The 18,308-nt window shown below is 36.4% G+C and overlaps 2 protein-coding genes across 3 annotated transcripts in view; one reads left to right on the top strand and one right to left on the bottom strand.

Annotated features, from left to right (window-relative positions):
- The window catches only part of dbe (KRR1 small subunit processome component homolog dbe), a 110,298-nt gene extending 103,645 nt beyond the window's left edge, over positions 1 to 6,653 (bottom strand). The window contains exons 1-2 of the mRNA XM_067115606.1: positions 6,573 to 6,653; positions 3,257 to 3,351 (exon numbers count right to left, since the gene is read on the bottom strand). The gene's annotated coding sequence lies outside the window, so the exon portion shown is untranslated. The remainder of the gene's footprint in view (positions 1 to 3,256; positions 3,352 to 6,572) is intronic.
- LOC136845350 (transient receptor potential cation channel subfamily A member 1-like) overlaps positions 1 to 17,253 on the top strand; it is a 30,590-nt gene extending 13,337 nt beyond the window's left edge. Inside the window, exons 3-9 of one of the 2 annotated variants that reach the window (XM_067115599.1) lie at positions 1,908 to 2,001; positions 8,085 to 9,809; positions 9,974 to 10,188; positions 10,993 to 11,266; positions 12,143 to 12,440; positions 14,005 to 14,121; positions 14,869 to 17,253. In XM_067115599.1, coding sequence (XP_066971700.1) covers positions 1,908 to 2,001; positions 8,085 to 9,809; positions 9,974 to 10,188; positions 10,993 to 11,266; positions 12,143 to 12,440; positions 14,005 to 14,121; positions 14,869 to 15,621 — 3,476 coding nt within the window. In that variant the 3' untranslated portion in view covers positions 15,622 to 17,253. The remainder of the gene's footprint in view (positions 1 to 1,907; positions 2,002 to 8,084; positions 9,810 to 9,973; positions 10,189 to 10,992; positions 11,267 to 12,142; positions 12,441 to 14,004; positions 14,122 to 14,868) is intronic. The other variant, XM_067115600.1, reaches the window with a different exon arrangement.
- Positions 17,254 to 18,308: the final 1,055 nt, after the last annotated feature.

Raw genomic sequence — 18,308 nt, forward strand, 5'->3', positions numbered from 1 at the left:
TCCACTGACATATCCCATACCCCTTCTTATTTCGATTTTCGGGTCTTGATGCCTGTTTTTTCTCGTTCTTTCTCATCTACTCTGGTGTCCCATGGTACTGGAACATCAATGAGTGATACTTTCTTCTTGATTTTGTCAGTCAGCATCAAGTCTGATCTATTAGCACTTATCACCCTATCTGTTCTGATACCATAGTCCCAGAAGACCTTTGCCTGATTGTTTTCTATCACTCCCTCAGGTTGGTGTTCGTACCACTTATTACTGCAAGCTAGCTGATGTTTCTTGCACAGGCTTCAGTGGAGGGCTTTTGCTACTGAAGCATACCTCTTTTTGTACTGGTTCTATGCAAGCAACAGACATTTGCTTCCTATGTGGTTTATGGTCTCGTCTTTCATATTGCACTTCCTGCATAGGGGTGAGATGTTATTTCCATCTATTGTTCTTTGGACATATCTGGTTCTTAGGGCCTGATCTTGTGCCTGTTAGCATTCCTTCTGTTTCCTTCTTGAGTTCTCCCTCTGTAGCCATTGCCATGTTTCGTTGCTGGCCAGTTCTTTAGTCTGTCTAATGTAATGTCCATGCATTGGTTTGCTGTGCCATTCCTCTGTTCTGTTTTTCACTCTCCTGTCTGTATATTTCTGGGTCTTCGTCTATTGTTATCAGTCCTTCTTCCCATGCACTCCTTAGCCACTCATCTTCACTAGTTGTCAGGTATTGCCCCAGTGCTCTGCTCTCGATGTTGACGCAGTCCTCTGTGCTTAGTAGACCTCTCCCCCCTTTCTTTCATGTTATGTATAGTCTGTCTGTATTTGCTCTTGGGTGTAGTGTCATGTGATCCCTAGTTTTCCAGTCTATGCTGCGGAGTTCAGCCTTCGTCCACTCCACTACTCCTGCGCTATATCTGATTACTGGTACTGCCCATGTGTTTATGGCTTTCATCATGTTTCCGGCATTGAGTTTTGACTTGAGTATCACCTTAAGTCTCTACATATATTCTTTCCTGATTATATCCTTCATCTCTTGGTGTCTTGTAGCATCTCCTTCTATTATTCCCAGGTATTTGTATCCTGTCTCATCTATGTGTTTGATGCTATTCCTGTTGGGTAGTTTTAGCCCTTCAGTCTTTGTCACTTTGCATTTCTGTATGTTGACCAAGGTGCATTTTTCTATTCTAACTCCATCCTGATGTCCCCAGATACAATCCTTACAGTCTGGATTAGGGTATCTGTTTCTTTGATGCTCTTACCGTACAGTTTGATGTCGTCCATTAACATCATATAGTTAACTCTGTTGCCTCCTTTCTTGAGTTGGCACCCAGCATCCATCTTCTGCAGTACATTTGTCATGGGAATCATGGCTACTGTGAAGAGTAGTAGTAGTAGTAGTTTATTATTATTATTATTATTATTATTATTATTATTATTATTATTATTATTATTATTATTATTCAGAAGATGAACCCTATTCATATAGAACAACCCAACAGGAGCCACTGACTTGAAATTGAAACATCCAAAGAATATGGTGTTCATTTGAAAGAAGTAACAAAAGGTACAGGTACAAGTAATAGGAAATACAAAAAGAAGAGATCAGTTATCAGAAGAGAAAAAATAAATTAACAGAGTAATAAATAAAGTCTTAATGAAACAATAGAGTGTTTTGCAAAATCTTCATTTGTCCTTAGTACTGTACTTTGAAAGTGCCTAGTTATTACTGTGTTCTTACCCGCGAAAGTATGTATGGCTAGTTGCACACGGTAGAACACAGGAAATGGGAATTATCAAAATGATAGGGTGAACCAAATGGGCTAGAAGTTTTACTGAAGCTTTTTGTTATGAACCATATTTTTTCATGGAGCTTTTCTTTGAACCCTTATATTATTTCATTAATTTCTTCTTTTTCTACAGAAGTGGAATTTGACCCCTCTGCCCTCAAGAAGAAAAGTACTTCCAGGGCCTCGTCATTTGTCCGAGCAGATTCCGTCAATGAGCGATATGCAAGGTAGACTTTGCAACAATATGCATTTTAATTTTTTCATGTCTTGGCTTTGAGATGGAATGGAATGGAATAAAAAAATTTTGGCCAAAGGCCAAAAGCTGGGGCCTATGAGGCCATTCAGTGCTGAGAGGGGAAATTGAGAGTAAAAAGGTTTTAAAGGTGCAACTTGAAGAGAACCTCATAGTTGCACTATAAAACAATTGTTAGGAGAGAGTGGAAAGTAAGTTGGAAGAGAATTTGAATGGATGTACAATAAAAGGAACGAAAGGAGTTGCAGCTAGGGGCTAAAGGAATACTGCAAAGAACCTTACGGAATACACGTAGTGCACTGAGTGAGATACCCAATGGCAGTACCCCCAAATGGGGTAGCTGCGCGTGATGCTACTGTATAAACATGAGTATTCCTTTTGTGCTGGGTGCTGCTGTCTCAAAAGTAAATGGGCCATTTTAGTACAGTAATGTGAAAAACAGTACAATACTGTACTGTTTTTTAAAACAGACAGGACAGCTGAATTGAAAGCACAGTCTTAAGGAAATTGAAGATGATTTCTTGCCAATATTATGATTACAGGCAGTCCCTGGTTTACGACGGGTCCGGCTTACGACATTCCAAGGTTACGATGTTCCAAGGTTACGACAATTTTCAAATATATTCTTCAGAAATTATTTCCTGGTTTATGACACGTTCCGGGGTTACGACACGTCGTACGCCGATCCGATGGAAGAAATATGGCTCCAAAATGGCAGAATAATCAAAATTTGGAGGTTTTTTTGATGATCAACTAATAAAAATGCAGTTTACATCGTTTTCAATACACCCAAAGTAAGGTTTTCTTAGGATTTTTGACGATTTTCGACGACTTTTCGGTTTACAACGCAGCGGAAAAACGGAACCCCCATTGTAAACCAGGGACTGCCTGTATTATCATTACTCAAGTAGGTTGGAGAACTGTAAAAACCTTTTCAATTATACAGTACTTTACGAAAATGACAGAAAATGTAGTGGATGAGAAGTGCACCATATTTAAAAATGGTTCCTAATTAAAAATATTAATAAATACATTTCTGACACCAGTGTACTAATGCTACAAAACAATTTGTCCAAATACTTCCTGTTATAATACCTCATCTCTTTCCACTGAATATATCTGCCATTACCTTCAAATTAATAAAAAACCACAATGTAAATTAAATACATAAATATAAATATTTCTAATGCATCTTGATTAATAAGAAGCAATTAAATATGGGTACTCACCAAAACACAGGCAGACACAGGGACAGACGTAAGTAGCTTAGGAGCTTATGATACAATTGGATGATGTTTAGGGTTTTGAAGGATGTTTCTTAGATCTAGGATTAAAAAATGAATTGAATGTTAACTGAGTAACACTGCACACTTTCTCACTTTAAATTAATCTACAAATTCATAATGAATTATTGTACATAGCCATGTAATGTTTGATCCCATTTGATTGCAAAAAGTGACGAGTGAAAAATCCAAGTCCTTAGCTTCTAGTCATGCCAAAGTTAAGTTAGGATGTTTTATGTGCCGCATTAACAGAAGAATTGAAGGCTGACCCAATAATACTGCACACTTTTTATTATAATAAATTACTATACATATTGACATGATGTTTGATACCCTTCAGTTGTAAAATATGATGTCTGAAAAGTATGCATTCGGAGCTTCTAATCACACCAAGGTTAGGTAAGGCTTTGTGAGGCCTATGTAATGCATCAGAACATTAGGCTATACAGTAAACCCCCTGTATTCAACTTCTCACGATTCGCGGGTTTCTCTGTGGAACATATCTACCCATTATTCGCAGAAAATTCCCCCATTCATGGTATTTTTCACTGAGAAATATTCACTAATTACTATATTTTCATATAATTTTCATGAATAAATGCACTTCTTGTGATAAAACTATTAAACTACTCAGGCATAAGCATTTTTACAGAGTTTTTCTTATGTTTAAACTATCAAAATGGGCAGTTCTAAGTGTTTTTTGAGGGGTTTTAAGTATTCGTGGATTTTAGCTATTCACGGGGGTTATGGACGCATCCCCCGTGAATACAGAGGGTTCACTGTACTTCATAAATCAGTTTTGTTAATGTGTATAAAATATTATGTAAGGCTATAAAATGAATAAATTTTATATATAGAATTGAAATATAAGAATAAAAATGTAATGTAATGGCCTTTGTGATATGCATCATAACATTAAATTATGGGCTATACTTCATAAATCAATGGTATTTCATGCATATAAAATGCTATTAAGCTATAACATGAATTTTATAAATAGGATAAAATAAGAATGAAAAATGGGTAATTCTAAGCCGGCTGTCCGCGGTGAGCTAGACTGTGGCAATTGGCGTTTTTCTATGTTATTTTACTTACTTTACGAGAATTTAAAGTAATGTTTTGTCATCGGCTGTAACTAAACTGTAATTGACCTTTGAAGACTAATTTGACTTGAATTACCTAACTTGGGTAGGTCTAAGCCGGCATTCGGGCCCCACCCTCCATAGCTAATAATGCAAAATTTAACCAGTAAACACCTCTAGGGTAAGTTAGGTTGGTATTTTTAGGGTTGTTTACTGGTTACAATTTTGCCGTATTAGCTATGGAGGGAGGGAGGGCTTGCCGTGGAATGCCGGCTTAGACTTACCCCGTGTTAGGTAATTCAAGTTGTGTAGTCGTCAAAGGTCAATTACAGTTTAGTTACAAACCGACAAAATATTACTTTAAATTTGTAAAACTTGCGTCAATTGCTCTAGTTAACTCACCAGTCAAGGCTTAGAATTACCGAAAATTAGTTCCCATCATTACAGTGCATTTTTCGGTAATTCTAAGCCGGCTGTCCGCGGTGAGCTAGACTATGGCAATTGACGTTTTCCTATGTTATTTTACTTGCTTTACAAGAATTTAAAGTAATATTGGCACCAAACAATATTATGTCACGATGCGTATCAAGTACCTGGTTATTACACAACTAATCTCAAGATTCAAAAATATACCTCACTTCAGCCAGATACCTGAACTCTCATAACATTAATTGTTACGACTGAGTACTCTAAAGGTAACAGTGATCCCTTAAGAAAAAACTTATTTATCAATCACTTGAAAAATCAAACTAAGTTCGTCAGCCACACTGATGGAATTCAGTTTCCTATAATCAGTACACATCCTAAATGAGCCATCTGGTTTCTTCACTAACACACAAGGAGAACTATAATGACTTGAACTGGGTTCTGCTAATCCATGCTGCAACAAATATTCAACTTCTTTCTTCAAAACATCTCGATGAAAAGGCGATAAGCGATAAGCTCTCATTTTAAAAGGTTTTCCATCTTCTCTGATCTTTATCTCATGCTTTGTCAGATTGGTACACCTAGGTACATCTGCAAAAATTTCAGGAAACTTTGAATAACTTCACTTAATTCACTACTTTGCTCAACACTCAGATGTTTTAGTTTATCTTCCAAATTTTCTAATATTGAAGAATTGTTCATCTTGTTTTCAGGTAGCCGTCATCGTCCTCTATAGATGAAGTTGTCTGTGTTATTGACACTGTTTCAGTTTTAGTCTCTGAGAAGTAAGGTTTCAAAAGATTCACATGTATCTTCCTCTGTCGTTTTCTTCTTCCTGGTGTTTCAATCACATAAGTTCGATCACTTAACTCTCTATTATCCTATAAGGACCTTGAAACTTATTGGTAAGGGGAAATCTTTTCACTGGTAAGAACACTAGAACTTGCTGTCCAATACTAAAATTTCTTAGCTTAGTTTTAGCATCATATTTCCTTTTCATTTTCTCTTGACTTATTTTCAAATTTTCTAAAGAGAATTTTCTAATTTCTCTTAATCTTTTCCTCAAGTTCTTCACATATTCTCCTTGGATTTCTCTTGATTTTCTTCCCAATTCTCTGCAAGAATCTTCAATGGACCTCTAATGTCTCGACCAAAAATCATTTCATTTGGTGAACATCCCATGCTTTCTTGATAAGCATTCCTAACTTCAAATAACATTAAAGGTAAACCAGCATCCCATTCTCTTCCTGATTCATTACAATACTTAGTTAACATACTTTTCAATGTCTGGTGGAACCTTTCCAAGGCTCCTTGAGTCTCTGGATGATAAGCAGTTGATAACTGTTGTTCTACTCCTAACAAGTTCATCACATCCTGGATGATGGGAACTAATTTTCTTCTACAGAATTAATATTTTAAATGTACTATAATGTATTTAGTTGGGCTTATCCTTACAACCTAAATAGCTTAATGTATATAACATGGGTCCCTAATGTCTCTCGTATTCGCAGAACCGTTCCTTACAGTCCGCGCGGAGCTGATACTTAGAAATACCTAACATATATTTACTATAAAATGATCTATAGAAGCAACTTGAAAATATACTGTAATGAAAAAAATGTAACATGAGGAAATAGACTTTGTTACGTGTAACGTCACCATCGAAACATTGAGCCTAGGCCTATTCACCCATTTCATAATAATAAATAATAATTTTAATATACATTATAGTGTGTAAAATGTCACATACTCACTTTATATAGACAACAATAAAAAGATATTTAACCGTTATGAATCACAACACTTAAAAGTACCTGAACTGTCAATTTAGTAGTAATGGAAGGGTTCTTCTTTGTAACGGCTCTATGTAACTTGCCATTTATTATTCTCTTTTATGATTTAATTCTGCTTGTAATTAAATTCTCTAGGTATATTTTAGGCGTAAAATATGCTCTTATGAACATATATATATACTTCCTGTGTAGATAAACTTATTATTTAGTTGCAAAATAGCTTTTATTTGTATTGTGGTTTATGAAGGCTCCAGTAAAGATGATGTTGTTCACTTGCTCTTTGTGTTGAGGTGTTTCATGTACTTGATACAAGGATGCTCTTAGATATATGTTCGTCCTTTGTGTCGATAAAGTTAAATATATTGTTAAGTTTCAAAACTGCTTTCACTTCTACTGTGATTACTGAAGGCTCCAGTAAAAAAATGTTTGTTACTCATGGGTCAATATTAAGGTGTTAAATATACCAGATAACCTACAACATTAAGTCTTATTTTGACGGTAACAAAAATTATTTCTGCTTACAGCCTGGCTTTAATCTTATGGTATATCATTGAAGAATTATCGTTGAATAATGAAAAGTGAAGTAGAATTAAAAGGAAAAAATTTAATCTTATTTCTTTGTTAATGTAATGAAGTACAATTGAATAACTGACTGAATGGATCCTGAACTTTAGGGTATAAAGGTGAAACTGGGAAAACCCCGCGGTTGCGCTGAAAAAAATAATAGCTAGAGAGGTCAGACAGTATGATGGTAGAAAGGAAGCAGGAATGGATATAAAGTAAGAGTCTAAAAAAGTTCATGCATCTAATGGCTTAAAGGTGCAAACACCTTTTAGCAATGCCTAGTGCACCACATGGAGCCCACTGACAGCAATAACCCCCTTCCCATGAGTGCCAGATTAAATGTCATTCATTTGCTTTCATTGTATGGAAATGAATTTATACCGTACAAAAATCGTTTTGCTATTTTTTGAGTAATATTGTTTGAAAACATGACAGATGTTTATTTGACAACTGACTGGAGCACCTCAGCTTGACAGATGCTTTGGAAGTCTGGCTTTCTGATGAGTAACAAAATCTGTTAGGTAACAAAAACCCTATCTATAGCCTGCACTTCAAAGAGCATCACATCAAGAATGGTAGCATAGCAAAAAATAATTATAATAATATAGCAGATAAGTAAAGAAGTTTGTTGAGTTGAGGTCCTTTAAGTAGACTTTTCAACGAGGAATGAACAAGAGATAATCCTGAAAGAAATAACTGATAGGTGTGGTTTTATCATATTTTCATCTCTTTACTTTTCATAGAATTGTATGAGACTTTTTATCTTGTAGATATGTATTAATGTTTATAGTACTCACAAGTTCAAAAAGTACTGTACAGTATTGTTTAACTAAGCGTACAGATTGGAAGACTTTTTATTGACGTGAAAATACTGTGTTTAATGAAACCATTTTTCCCCCCCAATGACAGAGTTGGAGACTCTAGCAGTGCCAAAAAATACACCCTTCCCTTACTTCAGTTGACTGAGGATGGAGACTTTGAAGCCTTAAAGCAATTACTGAAACTTGGCGCTGATGTAAACCAAAAAGACGAAGAGACTGAGTACACAGCCCTTCACATAGCCTGCAAAAATGACAGCTGCGACATCGCTAACCTTCTGTTGAGTGAAGGGGCCGACTGTAATGCCCAAGATAAAGTAGAGCAGACCCCACTGCATATTGCTGTTAAGAAGGACCACCAACTGTGCTGCCAGATTCTTCTGGGTAATGAAAAGTTGAAGATTAATACGTACAATAAAACTCACGATACTGCCCTCCACCTTGCGGCTAAAGAAGGCAGGCACGACATATGTAGGATGATACTGGGGCACAGAGATGCAAAAGTGAACGTCAAAAACAAGAAAGGCATCACTCCCTTGCATTACGCTGCCCAAGAGAATCAGAGGGACATACTCGAATTGCTCCTCACCAATCATGCTGACTGGAAGTGTAAGGATAATCATTCTTATTTGGCACTGCACTACGCAGCTCAGAAAGGATTTCAGGAATGCTGTAGAGTTTTGATTAACAACATAAGTGAAGCTGACAAAGAAAAACAGCTTAAAACACCCTTAAAAGATGGCAAGACCCCTTTAATGTTAGCTGCCAAAGGGGGTCATCACAAATGTTGTGAAGTAATGGGATTTGTAAACATTAAAGCCACAGACAAAGAATGGAACACTGCCCTGCACTTCGCAGCTCAAGGAGGGTATGACTATACCGTCACTCAGCTGTTGGAGGCAGGTGCTGATCCAAATGCTCAAAATAAGAAGGGGAGTGCACCTGTTCTCGAAGCAGCTGGAAAGAAGAAATTTGGATGCTTGAAGATCCTCGCAGAAAAGGGTGCAAATTTAAACGTTTCCGATAAGCAAGGCAAAAACGTATTGCATTATGCTGCTGAAAAGAATGCTGTTGAAACTTTAAAGTTTCTTGTGTCTTTCCCAGTTCTTATAACAATCATCGATAAGAAGGACAACAGTAACTGTTCACCTCTGCATCTTGCTATCAAGAAGGAGGCAGACGACTGTGCACTTCTGTTGCTGGACATGGGTGCCTCTCCTGTGGAGCCTTGCTCTGGAGGGTTGACTCCACTTCACCTTGCAGCTGATAAGGGCAGTACAAGTGTTTGTGAAGTCCTCCTCGCCAAGAAGGAGGTTCAGGTCAGCCAGGAAAATGACTCCAGGGCTACACCCCTGCATATGGCAGCTTTCCATGGGTCGACGGACGTTTGCCAGATGCTGATTCGCAGGGGAGCTCGCATTACAGCAGTTGATGCCGAGGGAAGAACAGCACTGCATGTTGCCTCTGCAGAGGGTCACCCAAACGTCGTTAAATACTTGTCCAAAAAGGGACTTCCACTGAAGGTGAAAGATGATACGGGTTCTGGCGCTCTTCATCTGGCAGCTTCTAAAGGTTCTCTCGCATGTTGCGAAGTTCTTGTGTCTTATGCAAAGGCGTCTTGCTGGGAGCTAGATCAGAACGGGAACTTACCATTGGATAGAGCTTTTAAAGACAAGAACAAGTTGAGTGAAGAGGATCTCGAAAAACATGATCAGGTTTTCAAATTTCTTCTCATGAATTTGTGTTACAAAGTCAACACAGATAGACATCTTCGCATACATAGATATATGCATAAAGCTCTTGAAGATGGAAGAGTGTAAGCTATCATTCAGTATTGTTTTTGCTCAAAAAATTAAAACTTAAACATAAAACTTTTGAATATGGAAGCACAATATGGATATAAATTTACAAGAGTTATCATTATATTCTGCGGCTAATATGGTGATATTAATGTATTAAATTTTTATACCCTTTCCTCAGTGTAATCGTTGAAGCCATTGTAGATAGCTGTTGGTGGGAAGCTGGTATTTCAGGGGAGAATAGACACCAGTGCCAGAACTTTCGCAGCCTTATCAAGGACCATCCTTGCATTGCACTTAAGCTCCAGAACAAGTGTATCATATGTTGCAAGGAAAATGGTTCCAAAGTCATCTATGACTTCAGACTCTTCGAAGACAATTATTACATTCCATCAGGTGAGCTTGTTGTCAAATTATGTTATGCAGTAAAAGTGCCTCTCTGTCGAACTTCTCAGTTCCAATTTTTATCATTTATTAATTTTTTCTTTTCTAATAACTTTCCTATTTCACATTACATTCTGTTACTTCTCCATATGAATAGGGGGTTCATCACCTGAATAATAATAATAATAATAATAATAATAATAATAATAATAATAATAATAATAATAATAATAATAATAATAATAATAATAATAATATGCATAAAGCTTATACCACTCAGCCATGAGGCAGTGTTTGCGATTGATTTTCATGTACGTTACAGTTGAAAGTCCATAGGAATTCTTGTCACATGCAGACAGGGTATGCGACACTGTTTTTGAAATATCTAAGATTGCATAAATCCAGTTGTGTAATCTTTTTCTTCTGAGGTTCTTTTAACATTGTTACTTCAGTGCAATGATAGATATGCAAGTACTTTTTCATCTTTAAGAAAAGGGTGTCGCCCCATAATATCAAGATACATACAGTAATTAGTTACTACACACACATTCAAGGGTGACAGCATAACCTGCTCAGATTTTGTTTTTAAATTGTATCTATAGGGTGGCCTTGAAGACTTTCATCAAAATTACTGCTATATTTTCTTTATTGTTTTGGAGAGATTACAGTACTATCTTAAGATTGAGAGGCATCCACAAGGGACCTGAGAACTTAACAAATGACATTTCTTTGTCAACATGCAAATAATGTACAATAACAAAAGGAAACACTTTTGTAGCATTATACTGATTTGTTTTATTTTTCTGATTTTAACAGCAATTGATCCTCTCGCCAAGAGTCCATTTGATCCCAAAACACATCAGGTTCTGCCCAAAGCCAGTGCATTTGTAGAAGATGGTCTAAAGTGGAAAGAGCAACATCCATTAACTCTGATGATAGACCACCAGCGTCACCAGTTGCTGCATCATCCTTTAGTGAGGACGTGGCTTTGGCGGAAGTGGAGTTCATACATTTACATCATATTCTTGATTCGTTTCTTGATTGAAATCTTGTTCGCAGTCTTCCTGACTTGTTTCATGGGCATTGCAGAGTAAGTAATCAAAGATTTTTTATCAGTTGTTCTTTTATATGATGGTTTCAAATATTCTGAAAAGAAATTTTACAGTTCAGATACAAACATTACTTCATGCAGTTGTTTTCTTGCATGATGGCATGGAATGTTTCGAAAAGAAATTTTACATTTCATATACAAAATATTGCTTCACAAGGAGTTCCTTCCTTTCTCTCTCTCTTCCAGCTCACCAGTGTGAGGAAAGAATTAAATAAATGCAATCATACGGGGTCACCCTGGTAAGCCTTTCTCGTTAACCATGAAACACAATGTGCAAAGCAGTTTTTACTTTATTTGCTTTGTGATTGAAATCTTGTTTTCCATCTTCCTAACCTGTTTCATAAGTATTGCAGTGTAAGTGGTTAGAGACTTCATTTTTCAGTGGTTATTCTTTCGTATAAAGGTGCCAAATGTTTTGAAAAAAAATTTTACATTTCATAGATACAGACTATTGCTTTACAAGGAATAACTCCCTCTTTCTCTTCCACCTCACTAGTATGAGGAAAGAATTAAGTACCAGTAATAACAAGAGGCCACCCTTGTAAGCTTTTGTCATTACCTAGGAAACATAATGTGAAATGCAGATTTTGATTTGCAATTTTGTCTGACTGCTAAAACTGACAAAAAAGGAATTTATAATGCTATGGTTTACATACCTGTGAAACTTCGAATTTACCATAATTTTTCTGAAAGTCAATGACTTTATTAATTATGATCTTTTTATTAAAGTACCTAATTGTTTGCATAATAAAAATCTGTCATCTGTCCATCATTCAGATATTTAGATACAGTATACAGTACTACAGTCAATATTAAATGTCTATTTTTTTATTTATCATTACCTCTCAATTGCAGTAATTGGATGCATGTTGAAGAAAAGTGTAAGCTGCTTTCAAATGGTACCACCACCAAGCAAGAATTCTGTACCATAGCAGACAATTTATCATCAAGATTGTCACAGAATAATGGCAGCAGTTTTGGAAATACAACAGAGGATCCATCTCCCTTACCTCAGTTCAGTGACCTAGAAGATGACAACCTACTGTGCGTGGAAAATTACATGGCTGCCATTGGCATGAAACGTTTATTGTGGTCTGGCTTACTAGCCCTGACTTCAGTCCTCATTTTGCTAGAACTTAATTTTGTCATCAGGGTAAGTGAAGCACTTTGATGATTTTGTATGATGTTCTAAGTCATGGTGCAATGCATGAAACTGTATGCTTTATCTTTAAAGAGGAATGACTGACAAGTTCAAGTTTTACTATACAATAGTACATGGATATTAATGATTGGAGAGTACAAATATTCTGATATATAATATTCTTGAGCCACTGATGATACTTTTTTGTATATAAATACTCATAGCTAGATTAAACATAAAATGTGAGGTGTATATACTTCATTCCTCATAAAACTAATTAAGATTGCCTTCTCTTATCAATGGCCTCCCACTGACATTCTTAAATCTATTCATTTTTCTGAAAGTAGGCTATGAATTTTATACTTGCTTGTTTCTACATTGTTTTTTACTGTAATTGCAAAGTTTGTTGAATGTATTTTGTTATAATATAAATGCTGTATGTTAGATGTCAGGAAGTCCATGCAACAAATTAAAACTACTTTTACCAAGTCTAGATATTTGTTTACAGAAATAAAAGTGAGAATAGTTGAAAATAAAGAGAGCAAAAGCAAGAAATGATAATACTGTTCATTGTAAAATGTTGATAGAATTTTCTGTATTGTCTTCACTTTTCTTTCTAGTTTTGCTCTTCCAACAGTCATTGAACTCTTAACACCCACTTATCATGTTTTTAACATGTAAAGCTTCCAATCTACTTCGTTCTTACATTTTAGGAATTGTTTCTCTTCCTTTTTTTGGGGGAAGATGGCCTCTCCAGGATGGCTTATATTGCATCTCTCTGACTGTGCAATCATTTGTTAGCTAACGGGGAAGGAGCAAAATCAGAAAGGAGCAGTCCTGGGGGAGGGTTACAGAGCTCGTTTTCCACAGGTCTGACTTACAAAGACACAGTGAGATAGTCATGGGAGTCTATTTACAAATGTCTTGAACTTGAGTAACTGGGATTACTCAGGCTGAGTCATGCCAAACTTCTGTCATATAAACCTTACCACTTAGCTAGTCTGCTATTGGCATCTGGTATGTTAACTATTCACAAGTAAACACAGCTGTGTTTTTACTATAACACCTTATCTATATGTATCAGTCATCATTTATCATATATTAGACAACAGAACAACTAGGATCTATAGTCTTCACCAACCTTCATTGACTCATATGGACTATATAAAACTGTCATTTGTACTGATATATGAATATATGTGGCCTTTTTAAAAATTTTGATATAGGATAGTACAGTATACCATACAAATTATAGTTTCATGCTCAAATGCTCACCTCCTAGTCTCATGAATTGCTAATGCATTTTGCAATATGGGGATCCTAATAAACCTCTTTTTCTGTTCTTCCTCTTAGTCTCTGTAGGACTCGTGGATGGCTACACTACCACGCTGTTATGAAAGTAGCCTTTAATTTTAGTTCAGTGACACTGGCTCACTGTTCATTGGCATCAAGTCAGGCAATAATGACAGTGTAAAACTGTGGTTTGATTGCTATGAAATTTAAAAATGAAAAGCTTATTATTTCCCATTGTTTTATGATGAATGGTATAATGACTCTGTACAATTTTTTGTTACAGTTAAGAAAACTTTACTTCACACAACCAGACCACTATCTGCAAGACATCAGAATCATTTTTACCTTGGCTGTACTGATTCCTGGTGGAATATGCGAGTTCCATTATGTCATTTTGAAGGCAAGTAGCTTGGATAAAATTACATAATTATATAAGCTTTTTTAACACCATCTTTTACTATGTCTTCTGGAGAATTAAGTGAATGTTACTATGTGCTATGTGCTAAATGTACATGAGTACATTTGACTGAGAATGCAGATACAGTACATTGAATTCATTGATACTTAGACCCCACAGATTTATATTCTGCATCGTTGGCTGTTCATGATTGTATTGAGCACTCCCTGGCCACTGCTGTAAATGTGTTGAGAAAGGCCTCTTCATGAGAGTTGTGGAATGGAATGGAATGGAAAATAAAATTTAGGCCAAAGGCTAAGCACTGGGACCTATGAAATCATTCAGCACTGAAAGGGAAATTGAGAGTTAAAAAGGAAGAAAACCTCACAGTTGCCCCATGAAACAATTGGTAGGAGAGGGTGGAAAGTAAGATGGAAGAAAGAGAATTTGAACGGATGTACAGTAATAGGAATGAAAGGGTTTGCAGCTAGGGGCTGAAGGGATGCTGCAAAGACCCTTAATTCATGCCTACAGTGCAGCGTGTAAGGTGCACTGATGTCATTACCTCCCTATGGGGGAAAAAAAAAATGGATACTGACCCTCCAAGCATCATCTATTCAGTCTTTAGTAATTTGCTGGCCCCAAGGCAGTTGCTAGCTCACATAGCACCAATATAGTTTCATGTTAAGTTTTACTATGAAAACAGTTATAACCTTACAGTGCCTTTATATAACTTTTATTTACTTTCAGGTTGAAAACTGGCAGAGTGGCATTGTAGCACTTCTCTTGACATGGCTACACCTCATCAACACCATGAACGAACTCCCAGCCTTCTCTGTGTTCATGCCAGTGACGTCTAGCTTCATCAAGAGTTTCTTTAAAGTCATTTTCTATATCATCATGATCATATTTGTCTTTGCTTTCACTTTCCACCTTCTCTTAAGAGACCAAAGTGCCTTTTCAACAGTGCCTCAGGCTATGGTCAAAACCATTGTATGGATGCTGGGAGATTTAGCATACGACGACACTTTTCTGCCAGAAGAACAAGCTCTTTACTACCCCATTATGGTGAATTCTCTTTTTGTCGTCTTTGTGACCATCCTCGGTGGTTTCATTGCAAATATGGTCATCACGCAGCCGGCCAACAAGCTAGAGAATTTCCGCGACAAGGCGCTGTTCCACAGAGCTGCCAGTCGAACAAAACTTTTCCTCAAACTGGATATCTGTTTTCCATTCTTCCGGAAGAGGAGGACAGTCGGGAGCTTTGTCGACGATGAGTCCAAGAACATCAACTTTTTACTGAAGAGGATCGTCATGTTGGATACCAAAGAAGAATTCAGGCCTGATAAAGAAGTCAGTCCACTCCAGCTGCAGTTAGAAGAAGTTAATAAACAGTTTGCTGCACTGCAAATACAGTTCCAGGAGCAGAGAGAAGAGGTGAAAGATCTCAAGCATCAGATAAACTTCTTGGTTAAGATTTTAAGTGAACAAAAACAGTCGTGAGAAATTTTTCAAAATTTGACAGTACATACACTGTGCTATGGAATTTGCCAGCAATGCTGGAATTATGTCAGATAATTGAAGTCGCATTGCGTAGACAAAACTTTCCACCAATGTTCTAGTCATTATTGCCAATTAAAGTCATAATAAAGGAGGCAGAATGGAATGGATTTAGGCCAAAGGCCAAGCCCTGGGACCTATGAGGTCATTCAGCGCTGAAAGGCAAATTAAGAGTAAGGTTTGAAAGGTGTAACAGGAGGAAAAGCAGGCAGTTGCACTATGAAACAATTGTTAGGACTGGGTGGAAAGTAAGATGGAAGAAAGAGATGAAAGGAAATACAGTCAAGAGAATGAAAGGGGTTGCAGCTTGGGGCTGAAGGGATGCTGCCAAGAACCTTAAGTGATGCCTACAGTGCACTGCGTGAGGTGCACTGACGGCACTTCCCCCTTACAGGGAATGAAGGAGCTGGCCAACAGTATCTCAGCAGGTAATGAGCTGGAAATTCATGCATCATACAGTTTTAAGATTTTAAATTGCTTTGTTATCGTTATTTTAAAACAACACAGTGATATCTTTCATGCATAGTTAGTAGAGATGTAATGTGATTTTTAAACATATTGTTGAGCTTGAGAATTTTTTTTTGTTTTTAATTTCTTTTTAAACAAGGTGCTTTTGATGATTTCTTAGACTTAAATTTATGACAGATGTCAAGTTTTAGCTTAATTAAACTATATCTAGAAATTTCTACAAGATTATGATTCTCATATTTATTGCCGGAATGAAGATTTTTATGTCAATGTTTTATGTTTCTCATGTTCCTAGTTATTAGCGACCTTTACAAATTGTTCGTGCAACAGTTGAGAATTTTGTTACTCATTAAGGGACCATATGTCACAGTTTTAATCTTATGTTAAATTTCCCCCATAATAGATAATTTTATAAGTAAGTTCTCACTTTTATCAGTTGCACAGGATTTTTTTTGGAGATGGATGCATTTCGAGAATATCAGTCTTCATAAATACATACTTGCTGAACATTAGCCAATGTCCAGCTTGGTAAAACCTTCCCTAAAGGGCTGTCTGTGTTTTGTATTCAAGGAAGCAAAAGAAACATTACAGTTGTTAAAAACTACAAATTGGAGAGTAAGTATATTTAAGAAACCCGCATAAAGTTTCAGAGTTTCTTGCACCTTCTTCAATGTGGAGTCACTGAACAGGCAGTATGACACTTTGAAACTGTATGGGCTTTTCTTAAATACATTTTTTTCTGTAATTTGTGGTTTTTTTCAAGTTTCAAAATTCGATACTGATGTTATGAAAAATCACAAAATATTTTACTTGTTTTTAGTTTCATTTGTGATTTGTAAATTGTTCTCGTATCCTTTCCAAATAATTGAATAGTCTGTAAACCATTAAGTTTATTGAATGAGAACCTTTCTTTTTTTGTTTTGTTTACATTGCACCATTTAAGAAACTTCATTTTAGAATCAGTTTTGTTTGCTTTGAGTACTGTATATGACATTTCTTGCATTTGTTAACAGTAACATATAAATGTTAAATTTATTTAGTATTCAGAATATGCTTGTTGAATGTTTTTAGAAGAGTATCTTTGTTAAATATACTGGAGTATGACAAGTTTGTTAATTTGTTTCCAGTATTACCTATGTTTGTTAGTTTTATTGTGAATGGAATATGCTCAATGAGCTATTTTTGTTGAATTTCAGAACACACATTTGTTGGCGCTGTAAAATCATATTTCATATACGTACTGCACATACACATAAATGTGAGGCAGTACTGATGTTTGTTCAAGTAGTGGAATGCATTTGACAGGTTGATGTAGATTGTAGTAATAGCTAAAGTAGAGACAGAAGTAGTGTATACTCTATCCAATTATATTCCCATAAAAGTTTGAACATGACTGTGTTTGTTAAAGGGGAAAAAGTCAACCCTTTGAAATTGATGCAAAGTGCCTTGATGTTTTGAGAAATCTGTCCTTAATGTATGAGGAAAGCATGCCTGATACATCAACAGGATTCAGCAATCATTGTTTACTTGTCCCAGAGACTGCTTTTCAGTTTAGTGGTCCAGAGTTTAAGCCCCACTCAAGGCTTGATTGATTTCACTAGCAAAACATGACCTCACAGCCCTGCAAGATAGGGATGGAGCTCATAGATCTATCTGATGAGTCATCAACAGCTACTGCCTGGTTCCCATGGTCCTAGCATGGGTGGAGAGAGTGCTTCTGCACCAACCATATATGTTCAGTCTCTAGGACATAGTAAGCTAGTGTAATGTTCCTGCTTCTGCTGCTCCTGAACGACTCTTATTGATCACAGTCATGTACTGATCATGTAGCAACAAGGAGGTACAAACTTCTTAATTCATTGCAATCAAGGAAGTACACTGATTCAACCCTTCTACTGCAGAAGGGTTGAATCAGCTGTTCAACTGCCCCTTATCTCTTGCCAGTGTTCTGACACCTTTCCCAGGCAAACTGACTATATGTATACTGTATACAAATATGGTAATGACTTTAGAACAGTTAGCTTGAGATCTGACTGTCAATTGCCCCTTAATTATTAACAGTGTACCAGATTAAGTTCAGTTCCCCAGTATATTGGTATGCATATATAGTGGACATCATACCAACATCTGATAAGGTAACTCATGATCAGAGATGATAGTGT

This window comes from Macrobrachium rosenbergii, chromosome 13 (genome assembly GCF_040412425.1).
Source record: "Macrobrachium rosenbergii isolate ZJJX-2024 chromosome 13, ASM4041242v1, whole genome shotgun sequence".
Lineage (NCBI taxonomy): Eukaryota > Metazoa > Arthropoda > Malacostraca > Decapoda > Palaemonidae > Macrobrachium > Macrobrachium rosenbergii.